This window comes from Loxodonta africana, chromosome 13 (genome assembly GCF_030014295.1).
Source record: "Loxodonta africana isolate mLoxAfr1 chromosome 13, mLoxAfr1.hap2, whole genome shotgun sequence".
Taxonomy (NCBI): Eukaryota; Metazoa; Chordata; class Mammalia; order Proboscidea; family Elephantidae; genus Loxodonta; species Loxodonta africana.
Window position 1 is genome coordinate 72735720 of NC_087354.1, and position 27528 is coordinate 72763247.

The 27528-nt window shown below is 37.3% G+C and overlaps 1 protein-coding gene across 5 annotated transcripts in view; it reads right to left on the reverse strand.

The window, feature by feature from the left end:
- LRBA (LPS responsive beige-like anchor protein) overlaps positions 1-27528 on the reverse strand; it is a 766566-nt gene that overhangs the window by 502326 nt on the left and 236712 nt on the right. For all 5 annotated transcript variants that reach the window (XM_010597205.3, XM_064267558.1, XM_064267557.1 and 2 more), the window contains one exon: positions 7114-7178. In XM_010597205.3, the coding sequence (XP_010595507.2) occupies positions 7114-7178 (65 nt within the window). The remainder of the gene's footprint in view (positions 1-7113; positions 7179-27528) is intronic.

Consider the following 27528-nt stretch of genomic DNA (forward strand, 5'->3'; position numbering starts at 1 on the left):
CACTCCTTGGAAAGCCTGTAGGGCAGTTCTACTCTGTCCTATGGGGTTGCTATCAATCAGAATCGACTCGACAGTACTTGACAACAACAACAACCACTGAATAATATGAAAATAAAATGAAGAAAGCAATTCTACTCAAAAAAGCTTAAAAAGGAATAAACACAAGGAATAGTCTTAACAAAAGAAATGCAATATCCATACACAAAAAACTGTTGATAAATTAAAAAAGATCTAATAAAGGGAAAGATTTCGTATTTGTAAATTAGAAGACAAAAGATTGGTAAAATGATAATTCTCCATGAACTAATACATAGATTAATATAATCCCTATCATAATCCCAGCAGGATTTTTAATAAAAATTAACGAACTGATGCAAAAATTTATATGGAAATGTAAAGGACCTAGACTAGCCAAGCAATTTTCAAAATAAACAACATATAAATTAGAAATTAGCCAACTTCAAAACTTACTAAGCTAGAAGAATAAAGACAGTATATAGTATTGACAAAGATACAGAGATCAATGTAATAGAATTGGGAGCGCAGAAATAAACTCTTACACTTATGGTCAACTGATTTTCTATAAAGGTAATAAGCTAATTCAGGGGGAAAAGGGTGGTCTTCTCAACAAATTGTGCTGGGACAACTGGATATCTATGTGCAAAAACTAAAGTTTTAACCTAACCTTACACCATACAGAAAAATCAACTCAAAATGAATCACAGATCTAAATGTAATAGCTAAAACCATTAAAACTCTAAGAGAAAACATAGGAGAAAATCTCCAGGACACTGGATTAGGCTAAAATTTCTTAGGCTTGTTACCAAAAGTAAGATACATAAAATAAAAAATAGATAAATTGGCACTTATCAAAATTAAAAGCTTTATACTTCAAAAGAAACTATCAAGAAAGTGAAAAGACAACCCACAGCCCGTGAGAATATATATGCAAATCATTTATATGATCAAGGACTTGTATTCAAAATATATAAAGAACTCTTACAATTCAACAATAAGAAGCCATACAGCCAAATTAAAAAATAGGCAAAAGATGTAACTTGACATTTTTCCAAAGAAGACATATGAATGAATAGCCAATAAGTACACGGAAAGATACTCAACATCGTTAGTAATTAGGGAAATACAAATAGAACCACAATAAGAGACCACCACACAAGCACTAGAATGGCTGTAATCAAAAAAAGACCAACAATACCAATGTTGGCTATGATGTGGACAAGCTGCAACAGTCACTATGGAAAACAGGCAATTTCTTAAAACGTTAACCATAGATGAATCACTGGATCCAGCAGTTCTACTCTTAGGTTATCTCCCAAGAGACGATGTTGAACAGGCAGTGGCTACTTATATTTCCAGACTGGCTATTGCCTGGGGCCTGGAATGCTTTTCTATAAATGTCTCTGTTATGGATGGAATTGTGTCCCCCAAAAATACATGTTGTAAATCCAAATGCCTACACCCGTGGTTATAATCCCATTGGGTTTTCTTTGTTATGTTAATCAGCCAGTATTAGTGTAGGGTATGTCTTAAACCAATTTCTTTTGAGATATAAAAGAGATCACACAAGTAAGCTAGCTAGCAAGCAGAGATGGGGGAAGATAGATGCCATACCACATGAAGATCACCAAGGAGCCAAGGAATAGAAGCTGAAGAGACAAGGACCTTCCCCCTGAGCTGACAAAGAGAAAAAGCCTTCCCCTAGACCAGCCTTCCTCAATTCACACATCTAGCCTCCTCAACGATGAGACGATAAATTTCTGTTTGTTAAAGCTACCCATTTGTGGTATTTCTGTTATAGCAGCACTAGGTAACTAAGATAGCCCCCATGGTTAGCTCCCTCACATCCTTCATGTCTTTGTTCAAATATCACCTTCTGGATGAGCCCTAATCTGACAATCCTATGTAAAACTGTAAACCACGTCAACCCCTAATACATCTTCCAACAACTTCCAATCCTCTCATCCTACTCCATATTTTTTTCCATAATACTTAACACTTTTCACATACTCTATTACTTATTCTGTTTCCTATTCATAGTCTGTCAATGCTATTAAAGGCAAGAGTCACAAAAAAAGGGAATTCATCTGTTTTGTTTACTGCTGTATTCCCAGTATCAAGACCAATGCCTGTCACATAATCAGTGTGCAATAATATATTGACTGAATGAATGGATGAGGAGGTTGAAGCTCAGAGAAATACTACTTGCCAAGCCTCAAAGATGAAACTTGAATCTAAGCCTAACTTCAAAGGCACTGCTCTTAATCCAAAGGCTGTGATTAAATATAACAGTAACTTCCAGTTGACAGTAATTATACTTAGTACTGCCTATATTAATTAAAAATCTCTTTTAAAAAGTTTATTTTTAAAGGTACAAGAATTTTTTGTTTAAGTAAATACGCCAAAACCCATCGTCATCAAGTCAATTCAGGAAGATAGTGACCCTATAGGGAGAGTAGAACTGCCTCATAGGGTTTCTGTAGTCTTTGAGGAACGGCTGCTGGGTTTGAATCACAAACCTTTTGGTTAGCAGCTGAGTGCTTACCAGTGCACCACCAGGGTTCCTTCTTTAAACAAATAAATCCTATAAATTACAGAAAATCTGTGCTTGCATTAAAGTAGAACAAGTAAATATTCAAGTAACAGCTCCTGCCATCTTTCTTTTACTAGCATCCTACACATCAGTGTTATAATTCAGCCAAAGAGCTACTTATTTTTTGATACACGTTTTGAAATTAAGGCTAAAGTATGAGTCATTCATTCACTCAACAATATTTACTGATTGCCTACCACATGCCAAACTCAAGGATACAATGCAGACCTATTTCTCATAAAGATCATAGGAATAGCCTTGCTACTGTTCTTCTTGCTTCCCATCAGGTTTCCCCTGTTCAAACTTATCCCAAGCATTTCTGCCAGTTATCTTTCCAAAACCCAAACAACAGAATGACACTCCTTTTGCTTGAAATCTTCCAAAGCTTCTCATCCTTTTTAAAGTTGAAAAATACTGCATTACTCCTTTGAAGTTGTCAAGGGCTTCATTTTACTTGGGGCCACAATCAATGCCCATGGAAGCCGCACTCAAGAAATCAAATGATGTAATGCATTGGGCAAATCTGCTGCAAAAGACCCCTTTAAAGTGTTTAAAAGCAAACATGTCACTTTGAGGACTAAGGTGCACCTGTCCCAAGCCATAGTGTTTCCAATCACCTCATATGCATGCAAAAACTGGACAATGAATAAGAAGACCCAAGGAGAACTGATGCCCTTGAGTTGTGGTGTTGGCAAAAAAATATTGAATATACCATGGACTGCCAGAAGGACGAACAAATCTGTCTTGGAAGAAGTATAGCCAGAATGCTCCTTCGATGCAAGTATGGCAAGACTCAGGAGGGATCACTCCCCAGAAAAGGACATTGTCATGGACTGAATTATGTCCCCCCAAAATATGTGTCAACTTGGTTAGGCCATGATTTCCAGTATCGTGTGGCCATCCTCCATTTTGTGATTTTAATTTTCCTATGTGTTGTAAATCCTATTCTCTCCTTGTGGTTAATGAGGCAAGATTAGAATATGTTAAAGAGAATTAGGGTAGAATTGTAACACTCTTACTAAGGTTACATCCCTGATCCAATGTAAAGGGCGTTTCCTTGGGCTATGGCCTCCAACACTTTTTATCTAAAAAGAGGTAAAAGAAAAGGGAAGCAAGTAAAGAGGGGGCGGCCTCATACCACCAAGAAAGCAGCACTGGGAGAAGAGTGTGTCCTTTGGACCCAGGGTCCCTGCACCTGAGAAGCTCCCTAACCAGGAGAAGACTGATGACAAGGACTTTACTCCAGAACCAACAGAGAGAGGAAGCCTTCCCCTGGAGCTGATAAGGCCCTGAATTTGGACTTGTAGCCTTAAACTGTGAGAGAATAAATTTCTCTCTGTTAAAGGCACCCACTTGTGGTATTATAGGAGTGCTAGATAAAAAAAAAAAAAAAAAAAAATTTTTTTTTTTTTTTTAGATGACAGGTACCATGTTTGGTAAAGTTGAAGGTCAGTGAAAAAGAAGAAGAGCCTCAATGAGAAGGACTGCCACGGTGGCTGCAACAATGGGCTCAAACATAGCAACGATTGTGAGGGTGACTAGGCAGTGTTTCGTCCTGTCGTACATAGGGTCACTATGAGTCAGAACAGGCTTGAACGCACCTAACAACAACAGTCAGATACCTGATTATATGTCAACAATCATACACATGCACACACAAACACACACACAGAGGAAGGTCTTAAATACTTTCCCACATTATAGTGTCTTCAGATATTCTGTATCCTCTATTTGGAATGCTTTTCATAAAAATACTTTTCAAAAATCCTCCATTTCATCCACAACTCCCAATTTTCCACTGTCTATATGACTAACCCCCTACTCATCCTTTAAAACACATCTAAAAAATCAGGTTCCCTAGGGAAGTTTTACCTGACTCTTCCATAAATTAAGGACTCTTTCTCTGTGTCACCTTAGTACTCTGACCTTACATACCTCTATCATAAAATTTAACATTTACATTCATTTGTTCCCAATACTAGTTGCAAACACCTATAAATATTTGCTGAATGAAAGAATTTTACAGGATTTAATATTGAAGTTACTAATACATTTTTCTTCCTTTTCTATAACATTAACAAGAGAGAGAAGCTGGATTACTAGTTACTAACTTAAGCAGTTACTGTTGTGGTAAGGTCATTCTCCCAACAACACTAGACAAAGCACCATAAAGAAACACGCCTGAAACAATAACTTCTCAGAATGCTATTTTCAAGGGCAGCCAAAAACAAATTTTATTCTATAGTTCTGGGGTCTTCAGTTCCATTAACCCAAAATCAGCTGCCACAAAATGTTCACAAAGTGATCCTCTCGTCATTTCCCCAACACTCTTTTACCTCCTAATTCTTTCACTCTTTTTTTCTTCCCTTCTCACGACTCAATTTTCTTTTCTCGAATCCTTCTGTCTTTGCTCTTCATTGTTATTATTAAGTTGCCATTAATTCCAACTCATGGTGAACTCACATGTACAGAATAGAACTGTGTCCTATAGGGTTTTCAAGGCCATGACCTTTTATCTTAAAAGCTAGTAAGCTGCCATCTAAGATGCATCAGTTGGTCTTAACCCACCTGGAGCAAAGGAGAATGAAGAACACCAAAGACACAACATTAACTATAAGCCCAAGAGACAGAAAGGGACACATAAACCAGAGACTCCATCAGCCTGAGTCCAGAAGAACTAGATATTGCCCAGCTACCACCAATGACCACCTTACAGACAACACAACAAAGAAGCCCTGATGGAGCAGAAGAAAAGTGGGATGCAGAGCTCAAATTCTAGTAAAAAGATCAGACTTAATGGTCTAACTGGAGGGACCCCAGAGGTCATGGCCCATGAACTCTCTGTTATCCCAAAACTAAAGCCATTTCTGAAGCCAATTCTTCAGACAAAGATTAGTCTGGACTATTTTTATAAGACATAAAATGATACCAGTGAGGAGTGTCCTTCTTAGCCTAAGTAGACAAATGAGACTACGTGGGCAGCTCCTGTCTGGAGGCAAGATGAGAAGGCAGAGGGGGACAGGAGCAGGTTGAACAGACACAGGAATACAGGGTGGAGAGAAGGTGTGTGCTGTCACATTGTAGGCAGAGCAACTAGGGTCACCTAACAGTATGTGTATAAGTTTTTGTATGAGAAACTGACATGAATTGTAAGTTTTCATTTAAAGCACAATTAAAAAAAAAAGACTGACAAATTAAAAAAAAAATACCTTTACAGCAACATCTAGACTAGTAAAATAAAAAAAGACTGTGACCTTTCAGAAAGAGATCACCAGGCCTTAATTACAATGCACCTCTGAGCGGACCTGAACCACCAACCTTTCAGTTAGTAGTCCAGGGCCTAACTATTTATGCCACCCAGGAACTGTCTTTGTTCTTTTCTTTGTTAATATTTTATTGTGTTTTAGCTGAAAGTTTACACAGTCAATCAGGTTTCCATTTAACAATATTTATACAAATTGTTCTGTGACACTGGTTACAATTTTCACAATATGTCAGCATTCTCACTATTTCCATTCTGTTGGTTCTGTTTGCATTCCTCTGGCTTCTCTTCCTCTCCTCGCCTTTCTCTTTGTTCCTTAAGTGAAAATGATACCTACTTACTCCCTGTTATGGACTAAAATTTTGCTGTAAACCAAACATATGTGTTGTAAACCCTAACCCTATGTCTGTGGATAAACTGGAATTGACTCCACAGCAATGAGTTTATACATATGGATGTAATCCCATTTAGGAACAGAGTTTTCTTTGTTATGCTAATGAGGCCATATCCGTACTGGAGTGTCTTAAACTAGTCACTTTTGAGCTAGAAGCAGATGAGGCATAGAAACAAAAGAGCAGGAATGGGGGGAAGAGAGATGCCACGTGGAGATCTTCGAGGAATACCAAGAAGAATGCCAGAAGCTGAGACACAGATTTCCCCCAGACGAGACAGAGAGAACCTTCCCCTAGAGCTGGCACCCTGAATTCAGACTTTTAGCCTCCTAAACTGTAAGAAAATATACTTCTGTTCGTTGAAGCCACCCTTTTGTGGTATTTCTGTTACAGCAGCACTAAGAAATTAAGACACTCCCTCATTAAAACACAAAATAAATTCATCCCACCTCCACCTTTTGGACATTCCATGACATTAGAGGGACAATAATGACAACAGAGATAATAATGTCATCTCAGTCTAATTATTGGTTCTACTAACAGAACCTATAGAAAGTTCCAATAAGTATCATTTCTCCTATGTCTTCTAAAAGAATCGTTTCAGTTTACTTTTGCCAAACTCAGCCACAATTATTAAAAAATAAAAAACAGACCCTTATCATTAAGCAACTAACTATGAAAACATCAAAATGACTGAATATTGACATAGCTGTAATAGTCAATACCTGAGATTCCATATTAGTATTTACAAAAACAACAAATATAGTACCCAAAAACATCAGTTCTAATGGCAAAATACAATAAGATTTTAAGACAAAATATAAATGGATATAAAATAAATTACTTACCTTCCTTCATTCACAAGTTCAATAAAAGCAAGGCCTGCATTCTTCTGAATAGAATTCTGCCACTCCTAAAAAGTAGCAGAAAATAGCTGAAAATTTTTACTCAACAGGTTATTTCCTTTAAAACAATAATAATGAAAAATATTACCCATATCAATTTCATATGCTGGCCCTAAAAGAAAAACTTTTGTCAATCGTGCCACCCATCTGTTTCAACCTCGTAAACACATGAATAGTTGATATTGAAAAGTACACTAAATAAGTTAGCATAGTTCGATTAAATATACACTAAATAAGCTTATCTATATTTATCTTGCCCTTGTTCTATACTCTGATAAAAAAAAAAAAATTTTTTTTTTTTAGGTTAACTAAAATGGTCGCCTACTACTAGAATGGTTCAAAGGTGTTAAATGTAAGTGTCGTACAGTCATAACTGAGAAATTTTAAGGTACACCCTTTCAAATAAAACATGTCATCAAAAGAGATTTATGAGAACAATTATTCATACACAATATTTCAAATTTTGATAATTTGTGATTTGATATATATATTGATCCCTGCAATTACATACTGAAATCTTCCAGTTACAAAAGCCACATAAAACAAGACATGAAATCTCCCTAGACTATGTTAATATCACTAGAAAAAGATGAAACACATGAGGTATTGGTATAAACTATTGACAAATGTAAAAAACTAGTGATTAATTTAAGGCTTATCTGTTAGATTCAAAAAAATTATTTTTTCCTGTACAATCAGAATAACGCAGTTTTAATCTCTCCATTTCAAGGTTATCTGATTAGCAACCTCAACTTCATTTACAACCTTAATTCCTCCTTGCCATGCAACATAACATACTCACAGGATATGGTCATCTTTAGAAGCTACTATTCTGCTTATCTTTTATGGGGCAGTTCTACTCTGTTCTATAGGGTCGCTATGAGTCGGAATCAACTCGACGGCACTGGGTACTATCCTGCTTATCCGAGTGGGGAAAGGCCATAAAATCATAAGCAGGAATCCTGCCCAAGAGAGAGAGGAGCTAGGTGGAATGTAGACCGTGAAACACAGTAAACTTCAGACAATACCCACAGTGTGAAGGAACAAAGCAGAACAGCAACACAAGTGAAAGGACTGCTGATCAGTGGTTAAAAGCCCTGAATCAATTGTCATGCTATGCCCACTCATTGTTTACATGGTTATATTTCCATATGGTGTGAGAGCTCTCAAGAATAAGACCGTTAGATTTAGTTACCAAAGAGTCACTTGTTGAACTTGGTGAACCTGAACTTCATAGTACCTCTCAAAAGTATATTACTTGCTTTCTTTACAGTTCTAAATTAAGTAATTTGCATTTTACTCTTGTTACAGACAAAAATAAAACTTAAAAATTAGCTGCCCGTATGCTTCATCTTCATATATGTATTCATCATTGTGCCTTCCCTATAAAGGGCAAAGAATATACTGAATTAAATAAAATATACTATATACAGCCACTTACAACATTTTATATAGGAAAATGATTATGTTATTTTAAAAATTAACTTGGCAGCAGAATGCTGGGTGAAGAATTTAATATCAACAAGACCAGGTAAAATATGCCTGAATCATCCAGAAATGGAGGGACAGAGGCCTAAAAACCGAAAAGACCAACTGACATAAAAAAATAAATAAAGGTGAAAGCCAAGAAACCGCTCAAAGAAAAAAATTAATAACATTTTCATTTCTATAAGAATCATGTCATTTGATTCCTTTCAAACCATCTTATAAGACAGTCCAGATGCCATTATTATTAGCCACCAATTTTACAGATGAGTGAACTGAAGTTCAGAATTTCAGTTAACAGACCCAAAGTAAAAAAAAAAAAAAAACCTATTTAATCTTAAAGTGATTACTCAAATCTAGGTTTTGTAACTAGAAATCTTACACACTTTCCACTCTATTGTGTTGGATATCAAATCCGTCAAAGAGGATGAATCACAGATATATCCATTTGCCACACATTTACTGCAGGCCTAAGATGTACCAGGGATTTTGCAAAATGTTGGGATTTACAAAAACTGAATAAGACATAAACACTGACTTCAAGCACACCACTTATTAAATAAAGATTACCTACTATGATGAATTCAAGAATAATACTACATAAAAACAATAAAAGCAGCAGAAGAGAGGGAATTATTTAACCTATCATCAGAGAAGAAATTCAAAAGGAGATAGCACCTTAATTATGCTTTAAAGGTTGAACAGATAAACAAGGTAAAAATTAACAGTGTGCAAAGACAAATGTAAAATACGAAAAATGGCTGGAGCAATAAGAGATGAAGAATTGAAGGAGTGTAATGTGCTTAGGAAGGGTGAAGAGTACTAAAAAAAAGTTAAGCTACAGAGAAATAAAGGAATCACATTATGACAAGAAATCACTTTTGGGGCTCCAGAATATAGAGTGAGGGTCATGACCTGATGAGTTACACTGAGTTTATGACATAACTGGACATTTAACTAGAAGTATCATTTTGGCAAAGAGGGCTATGACATATCTCAATCAAACCTGAAAAATATGACATTAGGAATCATTAGCATAGAGGCAATGTTCACAGCAATCCTGAAAATAGATTATAGAAAAATAGAAATTCTCCTTGGGGGGAAAAAATTCTAGTGAATATAAATAAGGAATATAAATTAGAACACTGAAAATTATGGCTCAGAGGGTAGTCACAATTAGTGGGGATGGGGTTGGAGTGGGAAAGAAGAACATCAAAGAAAATCAAACATGGAAGAAATTTCTTGTTTGTTTTGAAAGGAGACACACCACCACAGAAATGAAAGGAAAAAGAATTCAATAAGTAGTAATTCAACACCTCAATAAGCAAAGTACACTTTCGCATAAAAAGTGACAAAGAATGATTGAGAAAATAAGAAAGACCAGTGAATTTTGCTAGATCAATTATGAGCTGGGAATCTAAAGTTCACTACCCTATGATTAGGGATAGATTATAAACCTATTAACTATACTCTTTATGAACAGTTTATACATTTCAAAAAGGCGGTAAAGAGTAATAACACTCAAAATGGTGGAGTAGGAAGCTCTAGAGCATAAGAGACCTGTGACACACCATTCAGTATACTAATATACACATCACAGGAGTCCCAAAATGAAAAAAGAGAAAGCAGCAGAAAAAAATAATTCAAGAAATAACAGTCAAAAACTTCCAAAGGTTGATGAAAGACAAGAATACACATCCACAAAGCTCAGCAAACCCCAAGAAGGATAACCTCAAAGAGTTCCACACCAAACCCATTATAGCCGGATTGTCAAAAACCAAAAACAAAGAGAATCTTGAAAACAGCAAGACAGAAGTGAATCACATCATGTACAAGGGATCCTCAATAACATTAACATCTGATTTCTTATCAGAAACCATGGAAGCCAGGAGGCAGTGAGATGATATATTTAAAGTGCTGAAAAAAGGAGGAAAAAAAAAAAAAGTCAATCACAAATTCAATATTTGACATAACGATTCTTCAAGAATGACTGCAAAATTAAGACATTACCAAATAAACAATAGCTGAGAGAGTTTATTACCGTTAGACCTGCCTCACAAGAAATGCTATCAGAATCATAAGAAAAAATACAAAGCACCAATAAAGGTAACTACATTAAAAAAAAAAAAAAATTTTTTTTTTTTTAAAGCAAGTATTACTGTACTTTTGGTTTCTAACTCCTTTTCATATATGATTTAAAAGACAAATGCATAAAACAATTATAAATCTATGTGGGCACACAATGTATAAAAACATAATTTGTGACAACAATATGAAGGAGGGGGGAAAGAAATGTACAGGAGGAGATAGTTTGTATACCATTGTAATCCCCAAGGTAAACACTAAGAAAACAACAAAAGTTTACCAAAAAAAGTAAGAAAGGAATCAAAATGATACACTACAAAAATTCAACTAAATACCCCCCCCCCAAAAAACACAAAAAAACCCAGTAATAGAGAATTAAGGAACAAAGAATATATAAGACATACAGAAAACAAATAGCTAAATGGCAAACATAAATTCTTCTTTACCAGTAATAACTTTAAATGTAAATGGTTTAAAAGAAAAAAAACAAGAGACTGGTAAATTGCATTTTTTTTTTTAAATCCATGTATATGCTCTCTAAAGGAGACCCACTTTTGATATAAAGACAAAAAGAGGTTAAAAGTAAAAGAATGGAAACAGATATTTCACACAAATAGTAAGCAAAAGAGAATTGTAGTGGCTATCTTATTATCAGAAAAATAAACTTTAAATCAAAAAATGTTACAAGAGAAAAATCACATTATATTTTAATAAAAGATTCCATCCCACAAGAAGATATAACAATTATAAACATATATGTACTTGCAATCAACAACAAAGCCTCAAAATATATGAAGCTAAAAATGACAGAATTGAACGGAAAAATAGACAACTGTGCAATAACAGAGACAGAAAGTAAAATAAAAGGGGGTTAGGTGGAGGGGGTAATCAGAAGTTATTGTTTGATGGGTACAGAGTTTCTGTTTTAGATGATAAAAAAAGATCTGGTAGTAGTAGTGAAGGTTATACAACATTGTTTACGTTTTTAATGCCACTGAATTGTACACTCAAAAATGATTAAGATGTTAAATTCTATGTAATATATATTTTACCACAAAAAAATTTGTAAAATAAATTTAAATTAAAAAAAATAATAAACCTAGGAAGGCAGTTGACCAGCAGAACATGTACAAATTAATTTTTTTGAATCCTCATCTTAAAACATATATATAATTAATGTTACTCTAATAAGGCTGGGCCTGCACAAGCTGAAAGGTAGCTAGATTTAAGAAATCGCAATGTGTGTGTGTTTATGTGTGTGTGAGTATATATACACATATATACACAAATACATACATATACATGTATTTTAAAAGATCTAGAAATACTTGTGATATTTATATTCCTTAACATTCCCCTTGTATGCTGCCTATATAATATTCCTAAACTGGTCTCTTTTTGTTCTTTTTGCAAAAAAGCCAATACAAAGAACTACGTAAGATTACTTCCCATTGCTCACCATAAAACATATTCATATTTTCTGAATATAATACTGCTAATACTTTTAAATTTCATGCAATTTCACCCCTGATGGTTGCTCGATGTCACTCCAGAACTCTTATTTTTTACAACTCATCATTTCTCTTCTACTTTTTTGCTTTTACCCTCACTTTGGTACTACTTTCTTTTGTGTTTTGAAATCCCAAGGTGGTTCTATTCCATAAATACTGTCCATAAGATGATATTAACAGAATATATTAGTTAGACATAAGAGGGCGAGATTTATTAAGATGATAAAGCAATGTGCAGTTTAGAAAGACTGATTCTGACACTGATAGAATATGACTTTGGACAGATAACTTTACATCTCCAGGTCTTACACACCCTCTTCAAAAAATCCCTTGCAGCTACATTTTATGATTCTGTAATTTATGAACATGAGGAATTAATGTCTTATATGACTACAATATATTCACTCTCAAATTCAGTTGCTACCCAACTGAAATAATATTTTATGTATCTTTCAAAGAGATAAACCAAATCAAGTATAAAACAGAAATACCTGTTTAACTTAAAACCTCTTTCCTCCCATAAAAATGAGATAAACAGGAAATTCAAAGGGAAGCAGTCAAATTCTATGCAGGAGTACATTCCAGAGAGAAGTGTCATGCCCTTCTTACTTCTCAGAAAGTAGGAGGAAGAGGATGGAGAAAAGCAAAAACTCCAGGTAAGTTTTTTGATCCTGGTACAAAGGGTCCCACTGCTCACTTCCAAGGCAGAGCACAGAGAAATGCCAAGCCTCAAAAGCTACCCTAAACTTAGTAATGTACAGGCATGGTAGAAGAGAGATGGATTTAATGGTATATAGAGCTAAAACAGTTTCAAAGTTTCTCATGCCCTAGCAAGACTTAGAAAATTATCCCAGAAAGATGTGGACAGAAATAGCTAAGGCTTTGAGGAGATGAAGAGAACATAGCTATGATCACTGTGGATAGACAACAGAGATTCAGATGTGGCTGTGATGCCTCAAGGGATGTCACAGTCAAGGAAAAGCCCCATATGATCATTCCTCAGCTCTTACACCAAAGTCCTCTCAGTAAGCCACCTGGGAGTTAAAAACAGCACCAGAGTATGGGAAGACAAAACTTAAGTTCATTGGGTTTTCACTGAGATGACTCAGTTGAAGGAAAAGCTCCAAAGAGAAACTAAGTTCAGTGAAAGGAAAGTAAGGAAAGTTACTTTCCTTGCTAGAAAGAAGGAACTCAGAAAAAGGCAAGAGGGACTCTATAGAATTTTCTGTATAGAATTATTTAGATCAGTTATTGTACTTGAAAAAGTATTTCCTAGTGTTGTATTTCTCATATTCATTTTGCTGACCCAAAACTGCAACAGGGGAGGGGGGTTTTTATTATATACTTCAGATCACACTCAAAAGTCCACATAGATAAAACAGATAAAAACCTAGGGGCCACAAATTTTAAGTGAATATCTAACCATCATTTTTATATTATTTTCATGTACATTCAGAAAATGAGAGTGATGCAGTGTGTCATTTAAATTTCACACAGATTTAAAAATTACTTGGGTTACACTGAAAACTATTAAGAAAAAACAATAATAGTCTAACTACTCAAAATTTAACAGCTTAAATATTGGCATGTTACCAAAAAAAAATTTGTTTTAATTAAAACCAAATTAGATAAAATAGAAGATCAAGTAGAAATACAAATCTTACACACTCATGGATATTACTATAAAAAACTCACAATTCTCAAATATATCACTGAGTTTTCATTTGTCAATAATCCACTCCTATTTTCTAATATTAACATTTAATAAAATACAATATACCATGGACATAAATATGTATTACTAAGAATAGCCCATCCGAAAAGAATATAAAGTCCATGAAAATAAACAATTTCAATTTTTTAATGATAGTCCCAGCTATTAAAGCAAACAAGTTTCCTGCATAAAAAATATTTTACAGTACCTTATAGAAGTTGCCAAAACTGAAAAGAAAATTCATTAATCGTAATATCCTAAAGCATTTTTCTCCACTACACAGACAATTACCAAAGAAGGCGTTCATCTAAACAATTTCATAAACCACAGCTCAATATAACCTTTAGTGAGTTTTAATAGTTGAAAGAAAAGCTTAATGGTCATCATCTTTCATGATCATTTCAATATTTCATCACAGTATTTACAATTATATAGTGATGCAAAATGTATAGTACATTTAAAGGTCTTGGTTATCCTTCTCCCAAAGGTACTGATGAGAAAACACACGTTAAAAGCCTCAAATCCAACCACTAATGCAACTAAGTAATTTCAAAACACATTTCAGCACTTTGGAGAGGAAGGACTCAAAACAAAGCAACAGAGTCAATAATTTCATACCTGTTCTAAGCTATATTTAATTGACTATCACTTCCTAAGGCCATAATTGTTGACTAGTCAATTTTTACTAAAACATAATCTAAGATTATAAGTACTCTTAAGTCACACAACAGCAGCTAAGGTATTACATATATCTGTGCAATCCATATAATTTTAAAGATACTACATATTTATGCAAAAAAGATAATATATTTGTGTAGTATAATTTCAAAACCATACTTCTGGTGATAAATGTCATCTTTACTTAGGGGAAAAAAGACTTCAATAACATTTAACTTATGCTGTAAAACGTCATCTTTAGTTAGGGAAATAAAAAAGACTTCAATAATTAAATCTAATCCTTGCTACTTCCAATAAATAAATAAACAACCCAAATCTGTTGCCATCAAGTTGATTCCAACTCATAGCTACCCTACAGGACAGAGTAGAACTGCCTATAGAGTTTCCAAGAAGCAGCTGGTAGACTCGAACTGCTGACATTTTGGCTAGCAGCTGTAGCACTTAAGCATTACGTCAAGTACTCAAAAAAAAAAAAAAAAAAAAAGGACACCTATAAATGTCTGTATATTCATTTGTCTCAACTTCCTTAGAAAACCCTAACTTCCTTAGAAAAATCCTAACTTCCTTAGAAGTAAACTTGAATATTTCCTAAATTCTAAAATCTCCTAAAAACAATATAGTCTTAAGTGCACTACGTGAATTTTGCCTAAATTTAAAAAGCAACCTTCAAATATTGTCACTCTTGCTATTAACTGCCATTGAGTCATTTTCAACTCATATTGACCCAATGAGACAGAGTAGGACTGCCACATAGGGTTTTCCAGCCTAGAATCTTTAAGAGCAGATCACCAGATGTTTACACCTGCAAAGCTGCTGAGTAGATTTGAACCACCAACCTTTCGGTTAATAGCCGAGCACTCATTCATTGCGCCACTAGGGCTCTTTTATGCTTGGGTGGCATGAACAGTTAAGTGCTCAACTACTTACTAAAAGATTGGTGGTTTCAACCCACCCACAGGTGCCTCAGAACACGGGCGCCTCAGAACACGGGCGCCTCAGAACACGGGCGCCTCAGAACACGGGCGCCTCAGAACACGGGCGCCTCAGAACACGGGTGCCTCAGAACACAGGCCTGAAGATCTGCTTTCAAAAGGCCACAGCCTTAAAAACCCTATGGAGCAGTTCTACCCTACACACATGGGGTTGCCATGAGTTGAAACTGACTAAGGGCAACTAACAACAAAATACAGCAATGCAAGTAAAATTAGACCGAAGATTGACAAAATAAACTACACATAATCCATTTTGCCATCCTTTTACTTTACCATATTTTTGAATGCTAACATTTAATCCAGTATCATTTTTTCTACTAGTGGGATAGATTCTCTCTAAACCACATTTTAGTCTTTAAAGAAAAGTGGTATGTAATGAGAGACTTTGGATTAAACGTAGTAAAACACAAAAACAAAGAAAAAAGGAAGAGACAACATCATACAGTACACCAAACAGGTCAAAAAACTGGAGAACCTGGGAACAAATGGATTAATGGTAACTGGCTAAGGGAACCAGAGAAAACAAATGCCACACAAGACAGTAGGAGACATCTAGTTCCGGAAGCAAATCAGTGCTTCTTCCAGACTCACAAAAGCTCAAGAATTAAAGGCAGTGAGTACCTATGAGGATGGCTGAAGGACAAGGTTGACAGCTGTTGAAATCACTCAAAGTTTGTATCAAAGCAGTTAGAATCCCAGATCCGTTCCCCCGCACTGTGTAGCCTTCCCCAGCATAATCAAACACAGAAAATTTACCTTCTGGAAAAGTTTGCATAATTTAGGACACTATACAAGGCCATACTATAAAAGTCAATAACATCGCAATGTTATCCAAGGAAATAATCTGAAACCAAACTATGGACTATGAGACTCCCAGCATCCTTCTATAAGTTGGCTCTGAGGAAAAGTTGGCAAGAAGGCATATATTATATGTAGCTCTTATTTAGTGCCACTGAGTTTGTTCTGACTCATAACGACCCTATGTACAACAGAATGAAATCCAGCCCAGTCCTGCACCATCCTCACAATCATTGTTATGATTGAGCCCACTGTTGCAGCCACTGTGTCAATCCATCTCGAGTGTCTTCTTTTTTGCTAACCTGTTTTAGCAAACCTGACGTCCTTCTCCAGGGACTGGTTCCTTCTGATACACATCGAAAGGAAATGATACAAAGTCTCACCATCCTTGCTTCCAAGGAGAACTCTGACTGTACTTCCTCCAACACAGATTTGTTTCTTCTTCTGGCAGTTCACGGAATATTCCATATTCTTCACCAATACCATAATTCAAAGGCATCAGCTCTTGTAGTTGTTGTTAAGTGCTGTGGAGTCGGTTCCAACTCATATCAACATTGCCCGGTTCTGCGCCATCCTTAGAATCGTTGTTATGCTTGAGCCCATTGTTGCAGCCACTGCGTTAATCCATTGAGGGTCTTCTTTTCTGCTGACACCGTACTTTACCAAGCACGATGTCCTTCTCCAGGGACTGATACCTCCTGACAACATGTCCAAAGTATGTAAGACACAATCTCGCCATCCTTGCTCCTAAGGAGCATTCTGCTTGTACTTCTTCCAAAACAGATTTGTTCATTCTTTTGGCAATCCATGGTATATTCAATATTCTTCACCAACATCACAATTCAAAGCCGTCAATTCTTCTTCAGTCTTCCTTACTCACTGTCCAGTATTCACATGCATATGATGTGATTGGAAATACCATGGCTTGGGTCCAACCCACCTAAGTTCAAGGTGACGATTTTGCTTCTCAACACTTTAAACAGATCCTTTGCAGCGGATTTGCCCAATGCAATGCGTCTTTTGATCTCCTGACTGCTGCTTCCATGGGTGTTGATTGTGAAACCAAGTAAAATGAAATCCTTGACAACTTCAATCTTTCTCCATTTATCATGATATAGCTTACTGGTCCAGTTGTGAGGATTTTGTTTTCTTTATGTTGAGGTGTAATCCACACTGAAGGCTGTGGTCTTTGAGCTTCATTAGTAAGTCCTTCAAGTCCTCTTCACTTTCAGCAAGCAAGGTCATGTCATCTGCATAACGCAGGTCATTAATGAGACTTCCTCCAATCCTGATGCCCGTTCTTCTTCATATAGTCCAGCTTCTCATATTATTTGCCCAGCATACAGATCAAACAGGTATAGTGAAATGGTACAACCCTGATGGACACCTTTCCTGACTTTAAACCACTCAGTATTCCCTTGTTCTGTCTGAACAACTGCCTCTTGATCTACATACAGATTCCTCATGAGCACAATTAAGTGTTTTGGAATTCCCATTCTTCGTAATGTTATCCATAATTTGTTATGATTCACACAGTCGAATGCCTTTGCATAGTCAATAAAACATAGGTAAATACCCTTCTGGTATCCTGTGCTTTCAGCCAGGATCCATCTGACATCGGCAATGATATCGCTGGTTCCACGTCCTCTTCTAAATCTGGCCTAAATTTCTGGCAGTTCCTTGTCAATATAGTCCTGTAGCTGCTTTTGAATGATCTTTGGCAAAATTTTGCTTGTGCTACTAATGATATTGTTTGATAATTTCCCCATTCGGCTGGGTCACCTTTCTTGGGAACAGGCATAAATATGGATCTCTTCCAGTCAGTTGGCCAGGAAGCTGTCTTTCCTATCTCTTGGCATAGACAAGTGAGCACTTTCAGAGCTGCATCCGTTCGTTGAAACATCTGAATTGATAATCCATCAAACCCTGGAGCGTTGTTTTTCGCCAATGCCCTCAATGCAGCTTGGAGTTCTTCCTTCAGTACCATCGGTTCCCAATGTATGCAACCTTTTGAAATGGTTGAAAGTCAACTAATTCTTTTTGGTATAATGACTCTGTGTACTCCTTCCATCTTCTTTTGATGCTTCCTGCGTCACTTAATAATTTCCCCCATTGAATCCTTCACTATTGCAACTCGAGGTTTGGATTTTTTCTTCAGTTCGTTCAGCTAAAGAAACTCTTAGCATGTTCCTTGTTTTTGGTTTTCTATCTCTAGCTCTTTGCACATGTCATTATAATACTTTGTCTTCTCAAACAGTCCTTTTTGGTCTTCTGTTTGGTTATTTTACTTCATCATTTCTTCCTTTTGTTTTAGCTGCTCAACGTTCGAAAGCAAGTTTCAGAGTCTCCTCTGAGATCCATCTTGGACTTTTCTTTCTTTCCTGTCTTTTTAATGAACTCTTGCTTTCTTCATGTATGATGTCCTTGAGGTCATTCCAAAACTTGTCTGGACTTTGGTCATTAGTGTTCAACTCGTCAAATCTATTCTTGGGATGGTCTGTGAATTCAGATAGGATATACTCAAGGTCATATTTTGGCTGTCGTGGACTTGCTCTGATTTTCTTCAATTTCAGCTTAAACTCATATATGAGTGATTGATGGTCTGTTCCACAGTCGGCCCCTGGCCTTGTTCTGACCGATGATATTGAGCTTTTCCATTGTCTCTTTCCACAGATGTAATCAATTTGATTTCTGTGTATTCCATCTGGCAAGGTTCATGTGTATACTCGCCGTTTATGTTGGTGAAAAAAGGTATTCGCCATGAAGAAGTCATTGGTCTTGCAAAATTCTATCATTCAATCTCTGGCATCATTTCTATCACCAAGGCCATATTTTCCACCTACTGATCCTTCTTCGTTTCTGGCTTTCACATCCCTATCACTATTAATTATCAATACATCTTGACTGCATGTTTGATCAATTTCAGACTGCAGCAGCTGATAAAAATCTTCTATTTCATCTTTGGCCTTAGTGGTTGGTGCGTAAATTTGAATAATAGTTGTATTAATCTGTCTTCCTTGTAGGCATATGGATATTCTCCTATCACTGACAGCATCAAACTTCAGGATAGATCTTGAAATGTTCTTTTTGATGATGAATGCAACACCACTCCTCTTCAGGTTGTCTTTCCCAGCATAGTAGACTATATGATTGTCCTATTAAAAAAGGCCAATAGCAGCCCATTTGAACTCATTAATGCCTAAGATATCGATGTTTATGCACTCCATTTAATTTTTGACGATTTCCAATTTTCCTAGATTCATACATTGTACTTTCCAGGTTCCGATTATTAATGGATATTTGCAGCTGTTTCGTCTCATCTTGGGTCATGCAACATCAGCAAGTGAAGGTCCCGAAAGCTTGGCTCCGTCCAAGTCATTAAGGTCAACTCTACTTTGAGGAGACAGCTCCTCCCCAGTCGTCTTTTGAGTGCCTTCCAACCTGGGGGGCTCATCTTCCAGCACTATATCAGACAATGTTCTGCTGCTATTCGTAAGGTTTTCACCAGCTAATTCTTTTCAGAAGTAGACTGCCGGTTCCTTCTTCTTAGTCTGTCTTAGTCTGGAAGCTCAGCTGAAACCTGTCCTCCATGGGTGACCCTGCTAGTATCTGAATACCAGTGGCATAGCTTCCAGCATCACAGCAACACGCAAGCCCCCACAGTACGACAAACTGACAGGAACATGGGGGTCGGTTCTTCTTTATTCACTGGCCAGCTTTCACATGCAAATGAGGTGACTGAAAATACCATGGCTTGGGTCTGGCACACCTTAGTTCTCAAAGAGATATATTTGCTTTTTAACACTTTAAAGAGGTCTTTTGCAGCAGATATGCCCAGTGCAATAAGTCGTTTCATTTCCCGACTGCCACTTTCAAGGGTGTTGATTTTGAATCCAAAAAAAATGAAATCCTAGACAACGTTGATTTTTTCTCCATTTATCATAATGTCGCTTACTTGTCCAGTTGTGAGGATTCTTTTATGTTGAGGTATAATCCATGAGAAGGCTGTAGTCTTTGACCTTCACCAGTAAGTGCTTCAAGTCCTCTTCGCTTTCAGCAAGCAAGGTTGTGTAATCTCCATATGGCAGGCTGTTTATGAGTCTTCCACCAATACTGATGCCACGTTCTCCTTAATATAGTCCAGCTTCTCGAATTATTTACTCAGCATACGGACTGAATAAGTATGGAAGGATACAAGGCTGGTGCACACCTTTCTTGATTTTAAACCATGCAGATCCCCCTGCTTTGTTTGAATGACTGCCTCTTGGTCTACGTATAGGTTCCTCATGAGTACAATTAAAAAAAAAAAAATAATTAAGTCTTCTGGAATTCCCATTCTTTGCAATGTTATCCATATTTTGTTATGATCCACACAGTCAAATGCCTTTGCATAGTCAATAAAGCATAGGTAAACTACTTTCTGGTATTCTCTGCTTTCAGCCAAGATCCATTTGATACCAGCAAGGATATTCCTTGTTCCATGTCCTCTTCTGAATCCGCCTTGAATTTCTGGCAGCTCCCTGGTGATGTACTGCTGCAACTGCTTTTGAATGTCTTCCAGCAAAATTTTACTTGCATGTGATATTAATGATATTGTTCGATAATTTTCACATCCTGTTGGATCACCTTTCTTTGGAATGGCCACAAATACGGATCCCTTCCAATCAGTTGGCCAGGTAACTATCTTCGAAATTCCTTCGCATAGATGAGTGAGCACTTTCAGTGCTACATCCCTTTGCTGAAACAGCTCACTAGGTATTCAGTCAACTCCTCAAGCCTTGTTTTTTCACCAATGCCTCCAGTGCAGCTTGGTCTTCTTCCTTCAATACCACCAGCTCTTGATCATATGCTACCTCCTGAAATGGTTGAATGTTGCCCAATTCTTTTTGGTATAATGACTCTGTGTATTCCTTCCACCTTCTTTTGATGCATCCTGCATCAATTTAATATTTTTCCCAAAGAACCCTTCAATATTGCAATCCGCTGCCTTGAATCTCTTCTTCAGTTCTTCCAGTTTGAGAAATGTTGAGCATATTCTTCCCTTTTTGTTTTCTAACTCCAGGTCTTTGTACATTTCATTATAATACTTTGTCTTCTTGTGCCATCCTTTGAGATCTTCTGTTCAGCTCTTTTACTTAATCATTTCTTCCTTTGCTTTAGCTACTCGACGTTCAAGGGCAACTTTCAGAGTCTCTTCTGATATCCATTTGGTGTTTTCTTTCTTTCCTGGAAACCCTGGTGCAACAGTGGTTAAGTTCGAATCAATCAGGCACTCCTTGGAAACTCTATCGGGAAGTTCTACTCTATCCTATGGGGTCACTATGAGTTGGAATTGACTCAATGGCAATGGGTCTTTTCTTTTTTCTTCTTTTTTTTTTTTTTGCCTTCTTCAGGTATGATGTCCTTGATGTCTTCTGATAAGTCCTCTGGTCTTTGGTCATTAGCATTCAGTGGGTCAAACCTATTTTTGAGATGGTCTCCAAATTCAAGTGGGGTATATTCAAGGTCATATGTTGGCTCTCATGGACTTGTTTTAATATTCTTCAGCTTCTTGAGCTTGCATATGAGCAATTGATGGTCTGTTCTGTTATCAGGTCCTGGCTTTGTTCTGACAGATGATACTTAGCTTTTCCATGTCTCTCTCCACAGATACAGTCAATTTGATTTATATGTTTTCCATCCGGTGAGATCCACGTGTATAAGCACCCTTTACATTGTTGTAAAAAGGTATCTGCAATGAATAACTCATTGGTCTTGCAAAATTCTATCCAGTGTCATTTCTATCACCAAGACTAGCAGCGGGTCGGGGCTGTGCTGGTGCAGGGGAAGCTGCAGCACACGCTGCATGCCCAGCTGCAGGGTGCACTGGCAGGACTGGGCCACGAGATCCACACCGGGGTCCGCACCCTGGCAGAGCAGGAACCTTGTCTGGCCCTAACAGGACCCCCACTCTGCCCCACCCACAGCCTGAAGCCTGGCCCCAAGCAGGGCTGATGTCCCACCCCCACCCTTTCCTGACCCAAAACCAGGCCCCCAGCACAACCTCCCCCCCGGCCCCCACTCATGCCCTGGCTGGCTCCTTCTACCATGTTGTGTCCCCAGCTGGAGGTGGGCATCGCCAAGCACATCCAGAAGCTCCTGAGCATCAGGGAGTCCATCCTGCCGGAGGACGTGAGTGCCCCTTCCTGCTTGCCACCGTTACTGCCTTGCCAGCTCCTTGGGTCTGGGATTGTGAAGGGGCTTAGGGTGAGCCCAGAGCTGAAGGTCCTGGGGTGTCAGAAGTAAATCCCCAGACTTTGGGCAAGGTATGCTGCCTCCTGTCCTTAGGCCATATATGTATCGGCTGCAGCAGGGAGGGCTGGGGCCGTGCAGCCAGGCAGGCCCGGGTACAGATTGCTGCCCTAGCCTCAGTGCCCTGTGTATACAAGCCGACTGGCCTCAGTTTCCACATTTGTCAACAGGGGTAATAATGCACACCTTTGATTGCATTAATTCATCAACCATTAATTAAGCACCCAGTTTTGGAAAACTTGGTGGCATAGTGGTTAGGAGCTATGGCTGCTAACCAAAAGGTCAGCAGTTCAAATCCACCAGGTGCTCCTTGGCAACCTTATGGGGCAGTTCTGTTCTGTCCTATAGGATCGCTGTAAGTCGGAATCGACTCAATGGCCATGGGTTTTTTTTGGTTTTATGCCAGGCATTGGTTTTGGGGATAGATCAGTGAAGGACATGACAAACATCCCTGCCTCCCTAGTGTTCACATTCTAGTTTCCATAAACCTGATTCTAACGCATAGTGACCCCGTAGGACAGAGTAGAACCACCCCAGAGTGTTTCCAAAAGGACTGTAAATTTGTTTGTTCTGGTTCGAACCCCTGCTGAGAATTTGCATTTCCATCCCAGATATACTGAATCAGAGTCTACATTTTAACAAGATCCCTAGGTGATTCCTGGAAACTTGTTAGAAATGCAAATTCTCATCAGGGGTTCCAACTGGAACAAACTGGTTCAAAGTCCTGGTTTCCAAGGCTATAATCTTTATGGGAGCAGATTGCCGGGTCTTTCACCTGCAGAGGGGATGGTGGGTTCAAACCAATAGCCGAGTGTTTTAACCACTGCCCCAGCAGGGCTCCTTACGTTCTAGTAGGAAAGATGAAACAAGAGATGAATATATACATTTACACAGTGTGTTAGATAAGTGCTAAGGAGAAGGGGGTGGAAAGGGTCAGAGTATTTTTAGATAGAGTGGCCAGAGAAGGCCTTACTCGGAGGGTGACAGGTGAGTCAAGAGTTGGAAGAACCAAAGGAGGGAGCCATGAGGGTTTTTAGGGGAAGAGCATTCCAGGCAGAGGGGACAGCATGGGCAAAAGCCCTGAGGCAGGGCCATGCATGGTAGGTTGAAGGGCCAGTGTGGCTGGAGCAGACTGAGCAAGGGGGAGAGGAGGGCAGAAGGGGCCAGGTCATGTGGGGCCTTGGAGCCAAGAATTTCAAACGATGAACATATGAGCTCTGGGCCCTGTTTCCTGGGACTCAGGAGGTGGTAACTCCTGGGTGATCAGGGCAAGGGAATAGGGGTGGGACCTGAGTTGGTCAGATCCAGACGTGCTCCCGCCCCCTTCCCAGGCCATTCTGCCCAACTTTCAAATTTCAGTCACCACTAATTACCAATGCATCTTGTTTGCATGTTTGATCAATTTCAGACTGCAGACATCGATACAGATCTTCAATTTCTTCATCTTTGGCATTAGTGGCTACTGCGTAAGTTTCAATAAATAGTTGTAGTAACTGGTCTCATTTATAGGTGTACGGATACTATCCTATCACTGACAGCACTGTACTTCAGGATAGGTGTTGAAATATTTCTTTTGGAGGATGAAAGCTATGCCATTCCTCTTCAATTTCTCATTCTAGGCATAGTAGACCATATGACTGTCTGATTCAAAATGGCCAATAAGAGTCCATTTCATCTCACTAATGCCTACGATGGGGCCCTGGTGGAACAGTGGTTAAGCATTTGGCTGCTGACCAAAAGGCTGGCAATTCAAATCTACCAGCCGTTCCTTAGAAACCCTATGGGGCAAATCTACTCTGTCCTATAGGGTCGCTATGAGTCAAAATCGACTTGACAGCAATGGGTTTTTTAATGCCTAGGATATTGATCTTTATGTGTTCTATTTCGTTTTTAACGACTTCCAATTTCTCTAGATTCATACTCTGTACATTCTACATTCCAATTATTAACGGATGCTTGCAGCTGTTTCTTCTCATTTTGACTCATACCACATCAGCAAATGAAGGTCCTGAAAGCTTTACTTTACCATGTCATTAAGGCTGACTCCACTTTGAGGAGGTAGCTCTTCCCCAAACTGCGTTCCAACCGGAGGGGCTCATCTTCCGACACTATATCTGACAATGCTCCACTGCTATTTGTAAGGTATTCACTGGTCGATTTTTTCAGAAGTAGACTACCAGGTCCTTCTTCCTACTGTGTCTTAGTCTGGAAGCTCTGCTGAAACCTATCCACCAAGGGTGACCCTGCTGATATTGCAATAATGGTGGGAAGGCTTCCAGTGTCATAGCAACACACAAGCCAGCACAGTATGACAAACTGACACTTGATGGTTATATCATATAAATATTATAATATTAGATATCAGAAAATTTTTCTGTGTGAAAACTGAGAGACCAAGATAAGATACGGGTCTACTAATGACAAAGCCATCTCACTTATTACCAAGAGACAAATCCCACCCAGGCACATAGGTTTTTTTCTGCCTTACTCTTAAATATCAGCTGGGCAGCCAAGGATCAGCAGACATTTGAAAAAGGCTTCTTAACATGAATGACAGACACCAAAGCAAGCAAACAGGAAAAAGAGGATTCATATAAAACAGACAATATTTTTAAAGGGGGTAAAAAGACTTTAAAAGGTATAACTAATACCAAAACAGACAAATATTTCACTTAAAAAAGACAAGACAGGGACTTTGTTATTCACCACTCCTACCAAAAAAAACTCAGAAAACAAGAAAAAGCTCTTAGAAATTATATCAAACTGAAAAATTTCAGAAGTATTGAAAGGTATTTATTAGGAAAACCTCTCAGAAAATAATAATGAAAAAAATAGATAAGAAAGGATAAAAACTAATGAGGAAATCACTTTGGTAGTTCAATATCTAAGAGAATTTCTAGAAAGAGAAATCAAAAAAATAGAATGAAAGAAATAATTCTAGAAAATATCTTGGAACACAAGTATACAATTTTTCATACTGAAACAGTTTATATCCAGTATGAAAAACAATGAATTTAAAAAGACCCAGCCACATCAAGGAAAATCTAGTAACAATAGCAACAATAGAAAAAAGTTTTTAATGAAAAGTTTACAGAAAGAAAAAAATTTGGCAGGAAAAGGATTTACAGCTTATAATACCAATATCCAAACAAGCTATCATTCAAGTTTAAAGATAAAATAAAGACATATTCAGACATGCAAGGTTTTAAAACAATTAACACACATGCATTTTATCAAAAATTACAGGGGATGTGCCTCATCAGAACGAATACTGATGCCTCACGATCATCCTCCGTCCCCATTCTATTTATCTTATTACCACTAGATTTCACTTTTAACTGTCTTCCCCTACGTGAGGACAGGAACTTTGTCTTGTTCACTACTATATTACCAGTGCTAGAACAGCAACCAGAGAATCTGCATACGTTTCAAAAAAGAAGGCTGTACTGGGACACAGAAGAACTGGGATTTTATCAAAAGAGAAGGATGAGGGAAATTCTAGGACGATGAAAAAAAAAAAAAAAGCCTCCCAAGATGACTGCTTTGTACAGACCTAATCAACTACCAGTCCAGATTGGAACAGGAAAATGAAGAATTCCAGGTGCTAAATTTCTAAGAATGATGATTGAACCAATAGATACCTCGTAGATTTTTACCGTTTAATAGAAGTTTTATAATTCCAGTGAAAAATGTAGAAATAAATTTTGAGGGGTACAAAAAAATTCAAGTAGACAAAAATGAGGAAAATTATTAATTCTGCGATGAAGGACTGAAAAATATGTAATTACAATATATTTCATAGCTCTACCATGAATACTGACATTGTCATAATAATCTAAATGCTAAATTTTGTTTAGGGGACAGAAAAACTGAGAGTATTCCAAAAGCTCAATCGTCATCTACCATATAAGATACCAGATAATGTATAAAATAGAAAAAATAAGAAGTACCATTCAAACATATAATTTAGAAATCTGGAGGTAAATGGAGCCCTCATGCCGCAGTAGTTAAAAGCTCAGCTGCTAACCAAAAAGTCGGCAACTCAAATCTACCAGCTGCACCTTGGAAACACCACGGGGCAGGTCTACACTGTCCTACAGGGTCGCCGTAAGTCAGAATGGACTTGCAAGCAACAGGTTTTGTTTCGTTTTATGGAGGTGGGTTTGGAGGTAATTTCTTTCAACTAAGAGATGTGAAAGTGACTGCTTCCAGAAAGCAAGAATCAAGAGAGAAAAAGAGTGTTGGGTCAGAGAACTGCTGTTCTCCAGTTTAAGTATTAGGTACATAAAAAAAAAAAACATATATATATACACGTATATGTTTTACTTTGATGAAAAATAAAATTTAAATTAAAAATCATATGGTCAAAATGGCTAGAACGAATAGAAATTAAAAATAATAAACATCAATTTTTTATAACTCAACAACAGGTATTTATTGAAAATTATTCTGAAATATCTCTAAATAATAGAATGCACATTCATGTTTCAAATACTGATAGCAAAGCTATAAAAATATGAATGTACCATAAATTAAGAATTTTTTTTTTTAAGTCAGTGTTCTACATCCTACCAAATGAAATTAACTTTATTTTCTATTAGCAGTAAAATATTCTCCTTTTTTAACATTTTGATCTCAGGACCCAAACATAATTTAAATAAAGAAATGAATAACAATCCAAGTTAACAGTAACCTAAATTCATACCCGCCTGTTTCATTTTCTTAATAAAAATATAAAAATTTTAAGACTGCGTTCTTCAATGAATACCCATATTAATTTTTAAGGTGTTATAGTTATCTATGT